The 18,688-nt window shown below is 43.3% G+C and overlaps 2 protein-coding genes across 4 annotated transcripts in view; one reads left to right on the top strand and one right to left on the bottom strand.

The window, feature by feature from the left end:
- sev (receptor protein-tyrosine kinase sevenless) overlaps positions 1 to 18,688 on the top strand; it is a 176,841-nt gene that overhangs the window by 48,855 nt on the left and 109,298 nt on the right. The gene's annotated exons all lie outside the window — the stretch shown is intronic.
- On the bottom strand, positions 86 to 12,337 carry LOC142817850 (uncharacterized). Of its 2 annotated transcripts, XM_075895730.1 has the most exons (6): positions 12,193 to 12,337; positions 11,553 to 11,653; positions 8,645 to 8,845; positions 5,703 to 5,766; positions 4,272 to 4,383; positions 86 to 175 (listed from the first exon to the last, which is right to left on the bottom strand). In XM_075895730.1, exons 3-6 carry the CDS (start codon positions 8,825 to 8,827, stop codon positions 106 to 108), a joined length of 429 nt encoding a protein of 142 aa, XP_075751845.1. In that variant the 5' UTR covers positions 8,828 to 8,845; positions 11,553 to 11,653; positions 12,193 to 12,337; the 3' UTR covers positions 86 to 105. The 2 variants fall into 2 exon arrangements, with proteins under 2 accessions (XP_075751845.1, XP_075751846.1); XM_075895731.1 differs by lacking the exon at positions 4,272 to 4,383.

The raw sequence follows: 18,688 nt of genomic DNA, 5'->3' as shown, positions 1-18,688 counted from the left end.
TCAACCTACACTAATGCAGTCTTTATGTACTGTGTGTGTGTAAACCACCCCTGCTGCTGCATACCATATAAATAATAATGCAACATTAACAAAACACAGATGAATTTATTTACATATAATACATGTGCTGTAGCTTGCTACATCACCATTCTTCATCACTTCAGCATGTTTATGCCTGAAAAGAATGTGAAAAACAAGTGATCAAATGAATGCAAGAAGCAACTTACACACACTTTATAATGCCTTCTCTGTGTATGTATATGGCCCTTGATACAAAAAGTAGGGGCACGTGGTAGAGCAAAATGTGAAAAAAAAAATCGCTTTGTTTTCTTTGCAATTTGGGGAGGGGTGTCCCTTTGTGCATCCACATTCGTGCTTTTCATAAACAGCATTTTTGGTGGCTCAAAACCAGTTTTTCCAAAAGGAAGTAGCCAGTGAAAACACACTCTAGTGCAAGCCCCTTGCATTCGCTCTATGCTTACGGCCTAATTTTCTGACGTACAAAAGTCAAAATGCTTGTCTAGAGTCAGCTGTGTATAGAAGATTGTCGGGTAACTTCTAAAGCAGTCCGAAGACACTGTGCACCTTTGTATTCACAATCCGCCTTCAGAATACATAGGTTGGAACACTTTCAGCTCCTAGCATCATTACACCTTGCATTTGCCGTGCTTGTCGATAACCTTAGATGCTGGGGGTAAAGAAGGTTCTGAGGAAGTGTAAATTTCGTTGAAGCCCGTACAGTTTTCTTGTTAATGTGAATAAATCCCTGTGACGTACTGAGGTGCTGAACCAGCAAGCTCTTTATTGTTAAACCTCCCAGCCTTTTCAGCATCTTTCGAGGTGAATCACGTATATACATGGGGACAACGGGTATGCTCTAATGGACATGGACTAATATTTCTGATGCAACTGAATAACAATGTGTGAGAACGACTCAGTGTAAGTGTTGAGTTAATGGGAATTGAGTCACAGAATCTTTCCTTTCTTTGTTTAGGGTGAGAGTCCTAGTTGTGAAGTTCCGCATGACTGGAAGATTGCTCGTGTTATGCCCATCCATAAGAAAGGAGATAAATCAATAGTTTCTAATTACAGGCCAATCTCTTTAACTTCAGTGAGTTGCAAGCTACTGGAGCACATAGTGGCGCACAATATTCAATGCTTTTTAACAGAAAATAACGTCTTGTCTCCCTGCCAACATGGATTCCGGAAGGGATTGTCCACGACAACGCAATTAGTAACAACTATCCACGAACTTATCGCAGTATTGGATCGATCGGGGCAGACTGATATACTACTACTTGATTTCTCTAAGGCGTTTGATAAGGTTCCGCATAGTAAATTACTTCTGAAATTACATAATATAGGATTGCCGCTTTATCTTATTAAATGGGTTGAATCTTATTTAACCGACAGAAAGCAGTTCGTTGAAGTTAAATCCAGTGTATCTAGGATGCTCAATGTTACTTCTGGTGTGCCGCAGGGAAGTGTATTGGGGCCACTATTATTTCTTATATATGTAAATGACATAGTGCAAAAAATTCCTGAATCAGTGTCTATCAAACTTTTCGCAGATGACTGTGTTGTATTTAAAGAAATAACCTGCTCTGAAGACCATAACCTTTTACAGCAAACTCTTCGCGACATCGAATATTGGTGCACAACGTGGGACATGGAATTAAATGTTGATAAAACAGTGCTCATGAATATAACGCGAAAAACAAACCCAAGTGTATTTACCTACAGTATTCATGGTTCTCCCGTTCAATCAGTAACGCAATATAAGTATTTGGGGATCACCATTTCAAGTGACATGACGTGGCGGGCACACATTTCGTCAATTTGCACTTCTGCTTTTCGGAAACTGTGTTTTTTAAAAAGGAAGCTCACAAAGGCTACTGTGAATGTTAAACTCCAAGCGTATAATGCTATTATCAGACCTAAATTGGAGTATGCATCCGTGGTATGGGACCCGTACACAAAAAAGGATATACACAGCTTAGAAGCGCTACAAAAGAAAGCCATCAGATTTATATTTAATAAATACAAAAGGCTAGATTCCCCAACTCAACTCATGAAAGCTCACAATATCCCCCCGCTAGCTGTCCGCCGAAAAATCAGTCGACTTAAGTTCTTGCGTAATATTTTAAACGGTAAGCTTAGTATGTCTGCACCCTCATATTTGACAGCCACTACAGCCAGAACTACGCGCAACACTCACAAACACACCCTTCAACACATTTTTGCCAAAACAGAGGCATTCAAGCAGAGTTTTTTTCCCCGCAGTGTTTCGGATTGGAATGGTCTGCCCGAGTTTATTTGCGAGGCAGACAATTTTGATGAAGCCCTTGAACGGCATCTGTCATGTTGAACATTGAATCGCTGAGACTTATTGTGAGAGTGTTGTATTGTATTGGTGCTGTTTTTTTTTTTTTCTTTTTTTGTTTAAAAATTACTTTCATGACATGTGGTGTTAGTATTGTTAATCGATTATTTCTGTACTGTTCTCCTTGATTTTGTAAACCCACTCCTGCCTGGGCCATGGTGGCCTGCAGTATTGTGAAATAAATAAATAAATAAATAAATAAATAAATGGCGACATTGAATATTTTTTTTGCATTTAATAATGGTAGTATCACACGAGCCTCTATTCTGAGATAGGATTGAAGCTTGGCCAAACTACAATGAATTTGCTGGAAATCGTTGACCACACTTGACGATACGTTGCAGATAGAGCTGAATGACATCTCACAAAAAAAAAAAACAAGACAAGCATTGCGAGAGGCTCCACGGCGAAAAATTGACTTTGGCAGTGATTACCAAGCTTGTAACTACTAAACAAAATAATTGAACAGTGTTTCTGACAGTGCGATCACTTTTCACCTGTTTTTGAACTTTATTCCATATCTCAAAACAGTTTTTTATTACTTAGCTACCATTATTTCCCATGTATTTTAAGATAACCAGTTGATTATTTTTTTTGTATACAGCTACTGAAGCAAAATAGAAGCTATGCACTTTACCGTTATTGTGTTACAAATTTTCATAGATGCCAATTAACTCAAAAGTCAAGCTCTAGTGGTAAAAAATTCACAAAAATTCTATATTATGAAGTTAAAAGAGCAAAAAGTTTGGAAGAAAATGATGTATGGATTATATGAATATCCCTTTTAGTCACTGAGAAAACTACCTAAAATCAGCAAAAATGCACAGGATGTATAGGGCCTGCCCGGCGCTCCTGAGAAGTTTCCCACTGGCTCTGATCATGCTCAGAATGAGCAGTTACATTTTCAGAAATATTTGTTGCTATTGTATAGCAGAATGCACGGGTGAATACCTATACTGATTTTCAACTTTGCATTCTGCTGTTAAGCTCTATGTGCCACATATAGCTACAAATTATGGCTGAACTTTCTTAATATAGATTTACCAGCGCAAAAAAAGACGGCACATATTTTAATCATGAACCAACTCGCCCAAGCAGCAGCTTTAGTGAAATTTTTTAAGCACTGTTTATTGATCACAGAATGTTTTTTTTCACTATGCTGAGGTGGGAGGGGGGGGGGGGTTGAGGATCCTGTAAAAAAACTGAAAGAGCTTGACCTGAACTAAGAAACATCATGTGAATATACACTACACTTATTCGTAGCCAGGCGGTGGCACACCGGGCCCGTGCCTCTCCCCTCCTTCCCCCCAAACTTTTTTCTCCATGAAATACTTAGCGCAAAATTACCATTTGCCTGCCCAGACCTCTGGTTCAGATCAAAAAGGGCCCCCTCCCCCTAAAAAGTTCTGTGTATGCCCTTGGTTTAGATGAATGAATTTCCAAACCCTGTTTAACATAAGCATCAGTGAGATTAGATAGATATATGGGGTTTAATGTCCTAAAACCACATATGGTTATGAGAAACGCTGTAGTGGAGGGCTCCGGAAATTTCGACCACCTGGGGTTCTTTAACGAAGCATCAGTGAGATTGATAACTAGGATAAAATTAAGGCCAAACCTTCCATTTTTCTCTTTTCACAACATACTATATGTCCTTGGCACAATTCACAGTATATAGAAATCTCAATTGAGAGTGCATTTTCATGTGCTGGCTCTTGTGAAATAATAGCAGTATATTTTGACTACACTCCGAAGGACAAAAAAAAAGAAAACGCCAGGCTCATAATACTTACAAACAAATTAAATTGAAAATGCAAAGCCACAATCAAGATAATATTCAGCTCTAATAACCGGATATCATCAGAAAATGTGTATGATTCATGCTCACACTTTCACTGATTGAAACGCAGCTTCTGGGCCAACTTCATTATCTTTGTGTGCACACTTGTGCGAGACTTCTGGCCACCTTCGCACCTGCTGCCCTTTTTCGTGTTGGAGCCCTTTAAGGTTATCAAGGTGTGGTTCAAATGAAACATATGAGAAGAGCACAAGGATGGGTACAGACTCGTCAATGGGCTTCATTTAGAACACGTATGGTTACACGCTACAGTCTGCAAATTCCTCATCTATGCATCATAGACTTGCATTAATTCTTGTACAATCTGAGCCAAATACGCTGGCCCAATCATTTTCCTCCTGAAAAAAAAAAAGAAGACCTCAGCAAGCTTAGGAGCCAATTGGTCAAGGCTGCATCTCCGAATTTCATTCTTGCCAGTAATGGCTGTCATAGTTTCTGACAAGTAATCAATGGACTTTCACTGAAGTCAGAGGCAGATAAGACCCTTGTCAGGAATCAACAACTTGTGTTCCCTGCGCCGTTCATATATATATTGGCCTGTTTGATTGATGTAAACATTCCTCCTGGTTTGATAAGCAACTAACAAACTAAAAGGTGTGGCACTTAGTGCAATTTTACACACCCTACTAGTGGTTTGTACGCTCCCAAAATTTTTCCAAGGCTTCCTTTGAAAAAATGTGCAATGGCCTTTTTCAGTCTTCGAATACGCACAATCATAAAATAAGTCTTCACATGCTCGTGGTAAATATGTTCAGAATGTATGATCTGATGTTAAAGTTGGGTTAATATTAAAGCACAGCATTTTGTCTGGTGAGCTAGTTTGTGGGTGAAGGTTACTCTTCTGTGCCGTTCAAGGTAAATGCTAAGACCCCGCATTGCCTCTATGAGGTGTGCAAGATTGCACTAAGTGCCACCCCACTGAGTTCGACGTGCGCTCGTCAAGTAGGATAACGAAGTCACTCAGACATGGAGGAATGTTAACATTGGTCATACAGGTCAATGTATAAATGAATGATGTAGGGAACACCAGCCCTTGATAAAGACCAGACAAGGTTCTCACCTGCCCAACTTAAATGCATACGAATTGTTTACTTTTAGTAAACCATGGCAGACTTTACTGGCAAAGACAAGAATTGAGATGCAGTTGTGACCCAATGGCACTTGAGCTTGCCTAGGCTTTTTTCCTAATGAACAAAAGCAATGATTGTGTCTGTGATACTTCACTCAGACTATCAGAATGAACGCAGGTTCCCTGCATGAGTGTACTGAATAAAACCCAGTTGCAGGTCTGCCCTCATCTTCCACTCTTCTCCTCCGACAACATCTGTTATTTAAGTGTATAAGTATCTACTGCACCTTGTAGCTGGAGTTAGGCTCACACTCATGTTGTAAAATGTCATCAATTTACTTGACCTCCTCGCACAACAATCAACACATAATGATATCGACAAGGGAACTCACCCAGTGCAATGATTGTAGGCGTTGATGGCAACTCGGCAAGCTTTTCAGTGATGCTTGTTCCCTCCTGGATGAGCAAAAATATCCCATGTACACAAAAGCACAAAGAGATATGTACAGTTGCGGCCATTCCAATATATAAATCAGAGATGCGATCCCTGCAATTCCGTTTTCCACCATGGTTCCTGGTCTATTGCAGGCTGTGTGCACCAAGTACAAATTACCTACCTAGGAGCCTTGAAACTTGGAACAATTTTAGAGCAAAGTAGAATGGATAGCGAGCACGCAAAAAAACCTGCTCACATTTTGATTCATTTTTCTCTTTGGATTACAGCAACATCATAGACAACTCTGAATGATTGCAGGTCAATATATCAATGTTAGTGGTGATAGTATTGCTTAAAATTATTTTGCATGTGCGACAGCAAGGGACAAAGTGAGCAACATCTTGCAACAACTCTGGCCTATTCCCATTCTTAGTGCCCTCCTCACTGCGTCGTAATGAGGCACTACAGCCAAAGTGACGAGAAACATTGTTCTGCAGTGCATTGCAAAAAACTAATGCTTTGTGCATGTGGAGCACTCTGATTGCACACAAACACTTTTTTTCCCATTGAGCCTGAAAAAGGCTAGTAAACCAAGTTTGTGCACTGTGGTTCACCATGCGTGCACCATGCCCCAACACAGTTTTTGTTGCATGAAGTCTCACTTTTCACAGCGCTACGTTCCTTCTCATTCACTCTGTGAACTTTATAGTCGGATGCTTGGGGACTTCACTCCCTATCCTAGTGGCTCTGATGAAACAATGGCACCTGCCCGCACTAACTGTTGGCTCAAGGGCAGTGTATTTTTTTTTTCAGAACATTTTTGTGACTACGACACAATGCGGATAACCAAAGTAAGTTCCACAAAAAAATTGAAAATTGCCTTTTTTTTACACTATCTTCAAATGCTGATACTTGTGACAAAGCGCGTGTTCCGGTGTAATTTTAATGAATAATGCTGCTGTACAAAGCCACCAAAATTACCTTAAAATGAAGCACAAAGGCAAAAGATATGCAAAGCTACACTATCCTCCTTTTAACTTGTGTCCAGCAATTCATGAATTAGGTATTTTTGGATGTTTAGCATATTTGTTCTGTCAAAAAATTTTGCTGCAGCGGTCACTAAATTCTCATACGGTAGCATTGCACTTGTTCTTTATGGGAAGAAAATACATCGATTAAGAAGTGTAAAAAAGTTAAGTCTGCTCAAAGTTCAGAAATTGTGAAATTAGAAGAAAACTGATTTCAGCAGTCAAAGTTTAATTTTCCTTTATACAAAAGCAGCTTTTTTCACAAAATTCAACTGAAAAAGCTATTGTTTTGTGCTAAAAACCTGCACAGCATTCAGTCGATCCCAGATATATTGAACTCGAAGGGGATCGCGATATATGTAGTTCAATATATCGATGAGTCGAAACACAAAATATGTGTATTTAAGGCATAAATTAGAGCATCTCAGACCTAAAAACAGTTTTTTGAAATCCTAACAAGCACTTAAAGAATGATTCTCTCACAATATGATAAAGAACAAGGCCTGAACATCTACTTTTGCAAGTTATCGCACTTCATTTCACTTGAAAATAGTCTGTAAACTTTTCTCTCTTTTTGCGTGCCACCAAGTTTCAGTTGTCCTCAATATCACTGGACCCTTCCAAGTAAGCAAATTCAGCTCATTCGGCCACAACAGCGCTGAGTGGCACTGAATGCCAATGTAAGCTCCGTAGAGCGTTGGTGGCGAAAGCAATAATTCCACGGCACCGTCAACATTGGGCATCATCTCGGCATCCATGCAGTCAGAACCAGCGACGTCGTCTTCTGCTCCAATGAAGCCGCTCGCTGTCCGAGATGGTGCCCGAAAACACTAACAAGGCATAGAATTTACTGAGGCATTGTACGCCCTTGACAGCAGTCATGACGCACTCAAAGTCGTCACCTGGCACAAAGCCCGCAAAGAAACAGTTCACGACTGTGCTTTACTTGAGGTCGCTCCTAGCACCAGCCATGATTTTTATCGCTACGAGCGTATCAATGTGTAGCGCCGACTTCCAAATGATGATTTATCAGTAACGAGGCGAGAAGTACACAGGTCCACAAGCCACAAAAGGCGATGCTGCCCACAAACGAGCAAGCTCCCACCGTCAGCATGTTGGTGATAGCGATGTCACTTGTGGCTTTGTCATTTTGTAACCGACAGCTGTTGCTTTGGTGCGGAAAGCTAGAAAAAAGCGTAGCCTCCGAAATGAGCGTTCTAAAACCGGAAGCACCAAAATACCTCATGAAGTTGCACATCTCGAAGGCCACGCTTTTCAGTCCCACATGCCATCATACACGATTGAATGCGAACATCGCAATGAGATCACTAAACTTCCTTAAGTCATTCCACTTCGTTTTGGTGCCCTCGGTCATCACCATGCCCCCACGTTAAAACCTGCAGATCGCACATCAAGCATACCGGTGCACTCACAAGTGCTGTGCAACGAGCTAGATCAGCAAGATGGAGTTTCAATGTTTCACTTTTCAGCACCCCCTTTTAGTCACTTGCACGCGAAAAGGGATCGGAACTTGTCGAATTGTGGCTATAAATGATCATTATTTGTTAGGAAAAATGCAATTTGTGGGCTTTAGCGTGGCTCAGAGTTCAATTTAGCGGATGTTCTGCTGTGCGTGAGTTCGATAGATGTGTACAGCAGTCCCGTATTTTTGCATGGGAAATTCAAGGGGATCTCTCAACTTTTTGATATAGCCAATAATTCGATATATCATAGTTTGATATACCCGGGATCGACTGTATTCTATAAAATCTAGAACCTAAAGCTGTTCTCAACAAACCAATACATCACTTTCTGAAAAGATGTTACTGTCCAGTTTTGTACTAACATAATGCAACAAAGTGAAACTTACTTCAAATACTTGGTAAAGGTAGTTCTTGTCTTCCTTAAAATGCGCGCAGAGGAATGGTAGCACAGCTACCTGGACTGCTTTTTCTCTTTGTCCTTCGTCTCTCACGCGCACCACCAGTTCCATAGTATGTTTCGTCGGCGCCTCCTCCATCATCTGAAATAATGCAGGCGCACAGGCCGCCATCCTCTCCTGGAAGATTTCCTGCAATTATTCCAAAAATCAAAGTAAATAACAGTTACTTGATAATAGATGAATTCATCTGTAGAGATATTAAAGTGAAAACTGATTGAAATGTAGAACTATATTACCACCCTACAATTGAGTGCAACAGCTGTGACACGCCAAAAAAAGAAGACAAAAAACAGACTGGTGGGGAATACCACCCTGAAACTACTGCACCAGCTTACTAGAACATGTTGTTGGCTAGTAGGTTCAGGCTGAAGAAAGGTAGGGACGTAAACCACATAGACAAGAAAAAAAGAAGTGGACGAGATAGAGCATTGATTGCAACAGATTTTGTTTGCAAAATAAAAAAGGCTCCTTTTGTTTTTGTAAACACCAAAGCATATGAGCAGGAAAATGGCGTGCACTCCACGATTATGACATCACTATAAAAAAAAAAAGGGGTTCAGCGGCAAATCGCTGTCACAACCAGACTCCCTTTCACAGTTATCTCCAACATCAGCAGGGGGTGTGCTACTGTGCTCTTGATCTGAACTGGATTCAATTTCAGGTACTTCCGTGCACTGTGTTGCAGTTTTGCCCCGGTGATACCTTGAAACATGTGTTCTGAAGGAACCTGCTGACCTCAGCACACTACCACAACCCACAAAAGGACACATAACAGCATCAATTCCACTCTCCAGATGGGCAGCTATGTGACCAAGAAGCTCCGTGCGAGTAGGCACACTCGCCCCGCATGACAACACAGAGCAGACAAACGCATCATCAGTCTGTTTGCTGCATCGCTTCTTGTGATGTCTGAAGACGTGACTTCTTAGGCTCTGATAGTTTTTAAACAAAGCTCCACAAGGCTCACAAGGGCAAAGGGCACCGCCCAACACACTGCTGTGATAGTGGTAGTGCTCGAAGTAGTCGGTCAATGTTGAAAATGTCTGTGCGCAATGCCGGCAAGTGGGCATTCTTCATTGATGTTATGGCTGCAATGAAGGTAGAGCACTTATTTTGCTAAATTACATTCACTGGCTTGTGCACTTTTTCAGACCGCCCAATTTTATAATAAAAACACTGCTACAATGGTAATAATACCTTACAGTCTACAATAGTAGAATCATTCCAATATCTGGTTAGCATGTCAGGTTATGTTCAATTTCATATGAACATTAGCCAATGCTTTTTAAGCAGTCCTCTATATAAGAGCACAGTGAATATAAATATTCTTGACCTGCTACAAATGTTTAAACTAAGTTGAAGCAGGCGGCGCAAGGAAAAGAAATAATGACGGAGACTGTAACATTAACTGCACAAATTCTACAGAAAACTGCACCCATACTTGCGCAACTTGGGTCTCTTAAAAGGCTATTCCTGAATGTGCAGTCAAAAGTGAGCTTAGCATATGCTCCAACATTACACATGTTCACAACTTAAGTAATGCTATCCATTATATCGCTAATGTTGACAACAGATGTTCATATCTTGCACATATGTGAAAGCAGCTTCAGCCTCTCAAGTGCAGCCAGGTCCAATATTGAATACAATTACTTTAAAATTTTAGCTTGAAACATAATTACTTTAAACAATTACTTAAAGCTTTTTGTGATATATTGACTAATCAAACAGTTGATACCAAGTATGAATTGCACCGTAGCCTGCCAGTAGTACGCGCAAGAGATGGAAATGGGTGGCTTCAAGATAGGGCACCCAAAACTTCGCATATGCGATCGCTTGATTCTGTTGCCATACACCAACTTCTTGGGTACACACAAGGACTCCCATGCTGGATTAGCTGCAGTTAAGCAGTAGTATGGCTAAGTGACGTGCAAATTCGCAATGTTGTCGGGTGTAAGCAATGTGTCGTGCAATTCCAAAGAAATGAACTGCTGAGCACGCAAATCAATAGACACAACAGAACATGCATGCGAAATGCGAGCGCCAATCGTACCTCACGGCTGTCACTCAAATTCCGCCAAGTACGGCAAAATAAGTTTACACACAGCCAAGTGACAGTTGCTGCCCCTGTCGTCTCCTACACCTATTTTTGTAGTAATGGACGTATGACTTGCAAGCGATGCAGGCATGGAAAACACGAGTGCTTTGTCTGCGCTCGATAAGACGACAAAGACACGTACACGCCTGGTGTGTACGTGACAGCAGACTCCTGCTGATCCGGCTTACAAGTGCACCTTATAACAGCCATGTGCATGGGCACCGAGGAGATCACTAATGAGTGCGTGCACAAACAGACCTGTGACATCCTCAAACTACAAAGATGCAACTCAACAGCAGGCTTCACCACAATAATACAATTAAGTGACACTAACAAAGGAAAAATGCCGTTATTGCTGAGTGCAAGCAATGCTTCATATAATTCCGAAGAATTAAACTGTTCACTGTACTGCTTCCTGCATGCGCAACTCAATAAAGGTGCAACACAGCGTGCGAGCACTATGGTCGTACCTCATAGCCGACACTAAAAATCCACAAAATGCACTGAAATATGCCTACGCACAGTAATGTTACCGTTGCTACCCCTACTGTTTTCTGTGCCTAATTTAGTAATAAGGTATGTATGAGCGATGCAAGCATGGCAAACACGTGTTTCATTATTCACCTTATAATAGCGACAGACATGTTACATGCCTAGCTCGTATGAGCTGTGGCATGCGAGTGCACCTTATAACTGTTTATAAGATAGGTAATGATCGATAACGGTGAAATAAATGCCTACCTGATTGTGATGTGTGCCAGGTGATGGACTTCGCAGGAAGGTGAGAGAGCTCTGACAATAGCCGCCTGCCTTGACCACGTAGGGTGCCAGAGACCACTGAGCTGAACAAGTGAAGAGTGCGCCAAAAAACTTGACAAGTGAGGAACCAAACAAATGAACTGCTAGCACTACTTGGTCCTGAGCACGTAAATCAATAACAAGATGCAACACAACCTGCATGCAAAATGCGAGCACCAATCGTACCTCACGGCTGTCACTCAGATTCCGCCAAATATGGCAAAATAAGTTTACACACAGCCAAGTGATAGTTCCTGCCCCTGTCGTCTCCTACACCTATTTTTGTAGTAATGAACGTATGACTTGCAAGCGGTGCAGGCATGGAAAACACGTGTGCTTTGTCTGTTGCACTCAAAGGTGGTGTGGTGTCCATGTCGAACGCGGACAGCATCATGGGCACTTCGGCATTGGGGTCACTAGTAGCCGGCGTTGCGCCCGCGCCAGTGTTGGGTCGGCGCGGGTGCTTTGTTAGGCCTAGCCTTGAACGTACCCCGGGCGCGTCCTCGTTGTGGGGTTTTTTTCGCTTCTGTGCTTTAAGTCCCGAAGATTTTGGTTGCAAAAGAGTCTTAGCAGCTTTACTGACCTTGCGCACAGGAATCTTGGAGGCAGGAAGAGAAGTTCCGGGGCAATCCGGCGTTTTTGTGGGAGCAGATGCAGCCGTGACTGATGTACACGACGCTCGTAGCGCCCTCTTAGGCTACGAAGGGAGGCGCTCAGCTGAAACGGCACCGGCGGGTGGTGCGGCTTTTAATCGAACTCGCGACGCTCCCTTTGGGGCAAACTGACTACTTTAGCGCCTGCCTACAATTTGTTTTTGTATTCTAGCCGACACCACGATGCACCGATGCTATCTTGCACCCATTCTATTGGGCAGTGATGGCCGGACACACCGCAGCAGTCGTGTTATTTTGTGTGACCATCAACGCATTTTTTTTTCTTTTGGCCTGTTGTGGTTGGGAAGAGCTATGGTGGTGCAAAAAATTTATCGGTTATTCAGGAAAAGTGGTGTAAAGGGAAATAGTTCTGAAGAATCGATGTTCTCGTCGCAGGTAGTGAGAACCATTCAACAACCGATGAATTCTTCGGTGACGAAGTGAAGTCGCCGTCGGTGTTCACCGAGTAGACTCATGAATTCATAAAAAGAACAAACGTTTCCCCGAGCCTTCCAAATTTTATTATTGGGCTTGAGCTTGCATGGTAGGCTTGACGGTGCGAAACAGCGTGAAAACAACGAGTTCATACAAAGAAACAGCAAACCGCACCCTTTTAAAATACACTTCATTACTGTGTTTCATTGACTGCGTGTTAATTGGTGTGCCAACTATACAACGCAGCTACGATTATAGGATTGCTCTCACTAAACAAGTCAAGGCTTGCAAGCACGAAAAAAAAAAGGAACGAAAATAGGAGAACATGTACACTGTCTCTTCTTCTGTGTGTCGTGCATTCTCACGATGTGACGAAAAAAAAAAAAACGTAAACTATTATGCACACCATCAAGATTCACATATATGCAGGGATTCTTGGACGGGTATGTTTTTTTTTCACTATCTTTTGTCAATAAAGTCTCATAGACGCAGTACAAGTACCTGTTCGCTTTCAATCTTGCAAGATTGAAAACGAAGTGCAGCGCCTTTCGACGATATATATATATATATATATATATATATATATATATATATATATATATATATATATATATATATATATATATATATATATATTATATATATATATATATATATATATATATATATATATATATATATATATATATATATATATATATATATATATATATATATATATATATCGGAAGCGAAAAAGCACGACGTACGCCGAAACACCTTTACTAATTACAAATGTTTCGGCTGATGGGCCAGCCTTCGTCAGTGTGACCACACTAACGAAGGCTGGCCCACCATATCGTCTCGCTTTATAACTTTTTATGGCAACCCGACTTCGCTACTAATAGTAAATTTAGCTTCCCTTGCGGTGAAGTATCATAATGCTGTAATTATCCTCTTCCTTAATCGGTAAAAACTCTGAAACGTTCTCTTTTTCTTTTTTACCGCTGCTATCCTTCTCCGCCTCTCCGAATATATATATGTATCCATACTGGCACTTTCCAGTGATCCTGCATGCAGCTCTTTTTCTCCATTGTGAGTTAATGAACAGTTTCTCTTCCTCATTCTCTCGTATTTCTTAGTCTATCTTCGAACCCAATGTTGCTCTAAGCTTAATTTCCTCATCAAAGCCTGCCCAGTTATCACACTTTCCGTCTTCGTTTTCTGACTTTCCATGAGCGTACAATGCGAATCTGCGCATTCCTTACACACTGTGGGACGCCTCATCTTAGTCGGCGACTGCAGCGTTGCCGCTGTATGTATACGTTAGCCACCCGCCACGATAGCTCTCTCAAGGCATTGTCCATGGCTATCGCTTAATTTTCTGTTCTAGTTCACTGTATCATTGTCGAACGGGGGGAATGGTCAAAGTTCAGCCAGTATGTCGCCGACAGCTCTCTCAAGGCATTGCCCATGGCTGTCGCTTAACTTTCTGTTCTAGTTCACTGTATCATTGTCGAACGGGGGGAATGGTCAAAGTTCAGCCAGTATGTCGCCGTGCACACAAATCACGGAAGCGTGTTCTTGAAGTACAGAAGACATACGTTTTTCTGGTGTTTTACGGAAGGAGCGAAAGAACGGAAACATCGACTGCTGCTTTACGGCAACTCCTGCTGTTTCCCATAAACCGCAGCACAGTTTGTGCTTTAAACGTCCAGTCTCGCTATTTTTCAGGAAACAGATGTTACTCTGTAGTTTCTACGGTCTGCTCCGACGTTAAAACACGGATATTTTTTACAGTGTATGATGGGAACGGTCCGAATAGCAGCGGAAGTTATATCCGGCCCGCGTCTCAGCGAACCCCAGGCCCTGACGCCGCGCCGTGACAGACGGGTGATTCGGGCCGATCACCGGGCCCGGCGCCCGTGCGACCGAGCGGAGCACTCAGTCGATGGAGGACAGAGGAACGGTCTAATTGGCGCGACACAATTTCGGCTGTCATCGCGCGACTTTGCTGTCACCGTGTTTGTCGTCGTTGTTGTCTTCCGGCAGAGAGCGCGACGCGGCAGAGGCGACTTCCCGAGACAGCCGGCGTTTGTTGTTGACAGGTCCCCGATGGATTACCGCTTTCGCGGAGTGAGATGTATATATATATATAGAACTAGACGCGATCTCCGCAGCTCGTGGGCCATTTAGCCTGTCGGGTAATCAACAAACAATGGACTTCATTGCTGAAAGGCCGGATAAGCGCTCCCCATACGTGGACAGGCGAGCGGCGGTTCACGACCCGTAGTATATTTAGTAGTGTATATAAGCGCAGCGACCACAATTGGAGTTAACACGGTTACATGGCTTCGGAACAATACTGCTGTTACTCTCTGAATGATGCCGTACGTGTTCGCTAACGCAGGGTCAAAAGAATAGCACAGCAGTGGTAGTGCCAGGGACGATTTCATCTGTCTCAAGAAGTGAAGGCATATTTCCATTAAGCCATGTAACTTGAGCTATAATTAAAATTATTCGCTGTGATCCAGGTGCCATATTAGTTGTAGCTAAGGTCGCTGTAAAATCAACTTAGTGATGTGCTGGTGATTACATTGGCTTACGAGTATCTAGCGCAATAAACCCTTTTTATAACTCGCAAGTGCGCTTCTTTGCACGGCATATTTGACGAAGTAATCGCTGCACCTGTCATGCTTCAAGCGGTGACGTTGTCCTAGTTCAACGTCCGGGCTTGTCTGCTATGCGTGTTTATATCAAGAATTATTCACGTCATAGCGTAAGCAATCCGCGCTTGAACGAGCTGTTTGCAATAAGTGACTAGCTGCCATTAATTGCCATACTGCATAGCAGGAAAGCTAGCTCTACAATTTCGAAAAGGGTATATTGCCCATAGAAAACTTTTATGGCGAAGGATGCCATCGGATTAGTCCAACGTGCCGCAATTTCTACTGGACGGCTCACATGCCTAACAGCATGTGGAGCATTGGGACGCGAGAATCTTTTTTTTTTCTTGGTCCAAAGTACTTGTTTCACAACAAAATATATACAGGTATACGTTGGTTAGTACCATCCTTAATGTTAGCCTTAAGTTTGATTAATTTTATTCTTCGTGAATCAGAGCCGCATGTTACTTGAACATCAATTGTGTACGCTCCACTGAGTTACGCCCCACCCCCTCTTAAAAATTTTGGGTTAAGCTTCTACGAGGCATCGCAAATCTGGGCATTATATGCATTTAATGCGAGTAGCTATTGCAATGCTGATTATACTATTACTCGTCTCCCGCACCGGTTATAAAGACTTCGGGACGGTGTCCGCTGCGGCTTAAAAAAAAAGGGGGAAGCGTTACAATTAGCTGAGTGGAATACATCCGGCCTCCACAATACAGGAAGAAGGGGAAGCACGCCGTGTTCACTTCCGGCGCGTTGCGGCACCCCGCATTGTCTTCGCGCCGATGTTTGCCCGCACTTCCTCTCAGACGTCCTGCCAACGTCGTGCAGTTAGAAAGTAAAAGAAAAGGCCCAAAAGAAGTCCCGACCCGCACTGCATACTTTAAAGCAGCTTAGAAAAAGGACGCGGCTACGCTGCAATGCCTATTTTCTTTCGGCTTCATCAGTTTCCCGATGCTGACGCTGTTGCTTTGCGGAAGCCTTCCCTGGGTGGAACGGAGGGGGTCAGGCAGGCGTGCGACGGAAATCTCAGCCTCGCCGCCCAACATTTAGCGGGGGGGGCTGTTCAGGTTGGCTGCCGTGATGGACAGGAAGCCCGGTTTCGAAAATTGGTTTCGCCTCAGCTGCCGATACCCGAAGCGCGCGCTTCGAGACCGACCGAACGGAAGCGGTCAATGGTGGTTCCGTGCGCGCAGCCGGCCAATTACGATAGAAACAGCACGCACGGACGTCTGTGAGGCTGCCACTACGCGGTGCTACCGCCTCTGTAGGTACGGTGTGTGGTCTACATAGTGGCGGGAAGTAATGTCCATCCAGCTGCGAGCTGTACTGATGGTGCGGCGTATGTATGTGCGCCATTGTTGTCGGAGCGGCACAGTATAGAGGAGACAAACAACAACAATGATGGAGACGTTCCGGTGGAAACATCTGGAACGGTTCACTTTTGTGCCGCGTGAAAATAGTGATATGTTGATGGGGGGGGGGGGGGACGTGTGTTTCGCTAATACATTGCTTCTATCGTGACACGTGATGTTCACGGTGCAATAACCGTTTCTCTCCCGTCATGGCTATTTACTAGAGCGACAGTAAAACATCGCATTAGGGTCATTCCATGCCGAAAATCTCAGCCAGGACTCCAAAAATTTCGACCACCCGGGGTTCTTTGACGTGCTCCTAAATTTAAATAGAGGGGCCTAAACTTTTCGCCCGCATCGAAAATGTGGCCACCGCGGCCGGGATTCGATCCTGCTACTTTCAGAGTGTTTCCTGAATGATGGATAATAGTTACATGTAATGGCAACTGTTGAATGTTGTCTGCTGCTGCTATAAGAGCTTGTCGTTACACCAGCATTGCTACCTTTATTAAACAACAATGAAGCAATCTAATTGAGGACCGAATTTGTAAGGTTATAAATGAACATTCGCCCACGTACCATTAAATTCGTTTGGCGTTACGTTGCAATTTGCGACACAAAGATTTGGTCAAAACGTACCCTTAATTCATGCAATTTGGTTCTGCAGATGGCGCCATAAAGAACGTCCTAATTTTTCTTTCTTTTTTCACATGGCTGACGTGACGATCAGAGTCTATTGCTTACCGTCCTTCATTTAGTCCTGTTCTTCCAAACGTAGCACTTCTTTAAGAGGCAGAGACATCAGGACTGTACCTAGGACTTTTTTTCTGTAGGTGCTCATCTGTCCAACGGGTTACTGTGGTACTTGCATGGTGGTCAATGTGAAGGCGCGTAAGTACTTTATTTACACTAGTCTGTTCTAGTGACGATCCTGGGAGTCATAACCACCGGAATGAGTTTTGTTCACGCGAATGGTTGTTTCGCACTAGAGGAGCTCTTCGGAGAGTTATGCTTGCGTTGGTCTATCAGAGAAGTCAGTACCCGACAATTAAGAACTGTCCCGCATGGTGAGACGTGGTTTAGGACACAAGTAGTAAACCACGTCCACCATCGTGAAGCAGTTGCCGAGTTGCTTTGTGGCTGAGTTGCTTTGTGGACGGGTACAGTCCCGGCTGCGGCGGTCGCATTTCGATGCAAGCGGAGTGGTGGAGGTGCGTGTGCTGTGCGATGTCACGGTGCACATTAAAGAACACCAGATGGTCGATATTTCTGGAGCCCTCCCCTGCTGCGTCTCTAATAATCATATCACACTTTCGGGGCGTAAAACTTCAGATAATATTATAAGTAGTATACCACTGTGATCGTGGGGGCACATTACAGAAGTTCTCACTAAGTTCTAAATATAATCCTACGCCAGCAGCAGCGCGAGAGAGAGAGATCACCGAAGGGGCAGCGTAATGGACTCTGACAGAAGTCAGTTTGGGCAGCCACCCAGTGGACGTGCCGCAGATCCCCATTACGTATGTTATAAATGGCCGTAGAACTCTGGCTAGCATTTTTATGTATCTTTATAGCCTTTACGATGCGTGCGGTGTGACAGTTGTTCATCACCTCGCATATACGGTGCCAATTGAGGAAGGCACTCCTCGCGTTCTCCTATCCTGGCCAGAACGACGCGAGTGATCAGCACGGCGGTCCCCGTTATAAGGTCATACACAAATACAAAGACCATGGGGAGACGCCTTTCCCACGCTCCAAAATCAGCTCCCCTCCTCTCGTCTCGGGCGAGCTGAGTCAGGACTCCATACAGATTGGAGGCTTCCGACACCACCAGATACGTCTAATTCAGAACCCGTGTGGCCTGAAGTTATCATGTCGGCTTGTGGCTGGACAGCGGGCAATGAGATGCGTGTTGTACCAACCATAAAGTTTCCTAAATTTAACTGGAAGGGACTCTGGAACTAATATCGTTCAGCCACCATGGG

The sequence above is a fragment of the Rhipicephalus microplus genome, chromosome 5 (assembly GCF_043290135.1).
Source record: "Rhipicephalus microplus isolate Deutch F79 chromosome 5, USDA_Rmic, whole genome shotgun sequence".
In the NCBI taxonomy this organism is placed as follows: Eukaryota; Metazoa; Arthropoda; class Arachnida; order Ixodida; family Ixodidae; genus Rhipicephalus; species Rhipicephalus microplus.
Note: the sequence above shows the minus strand (reverse complement) of the source record. Positions and strands in the feature narration are given on the sequence as shown.

Bases quoted from the DNA above. Each gene is read 5' to 3' on its own strand.
- LOC142817850 (XM_075895730.1), bottom strand. From the start codon at position 8,827: ATGGCGGCCTGTGCGCCTGCATTATTTCAGATGATGGAGGAGGCGCCG. The intron at 5,767-8,644 runs GTAAGTTTCACT...TTGCTCATCCAG, and splicing joins ACCTTTACCAAGTATTTGAA to GAGGGAACAAGCATCACTGA. The intron at 4,384-5,702 runs GTGAGTTCCCTT...ATAACCTTAAAG, and splicing joins GCCTACAATCATTGCACTGG to GGCTCCAACACGAAAAAGGG.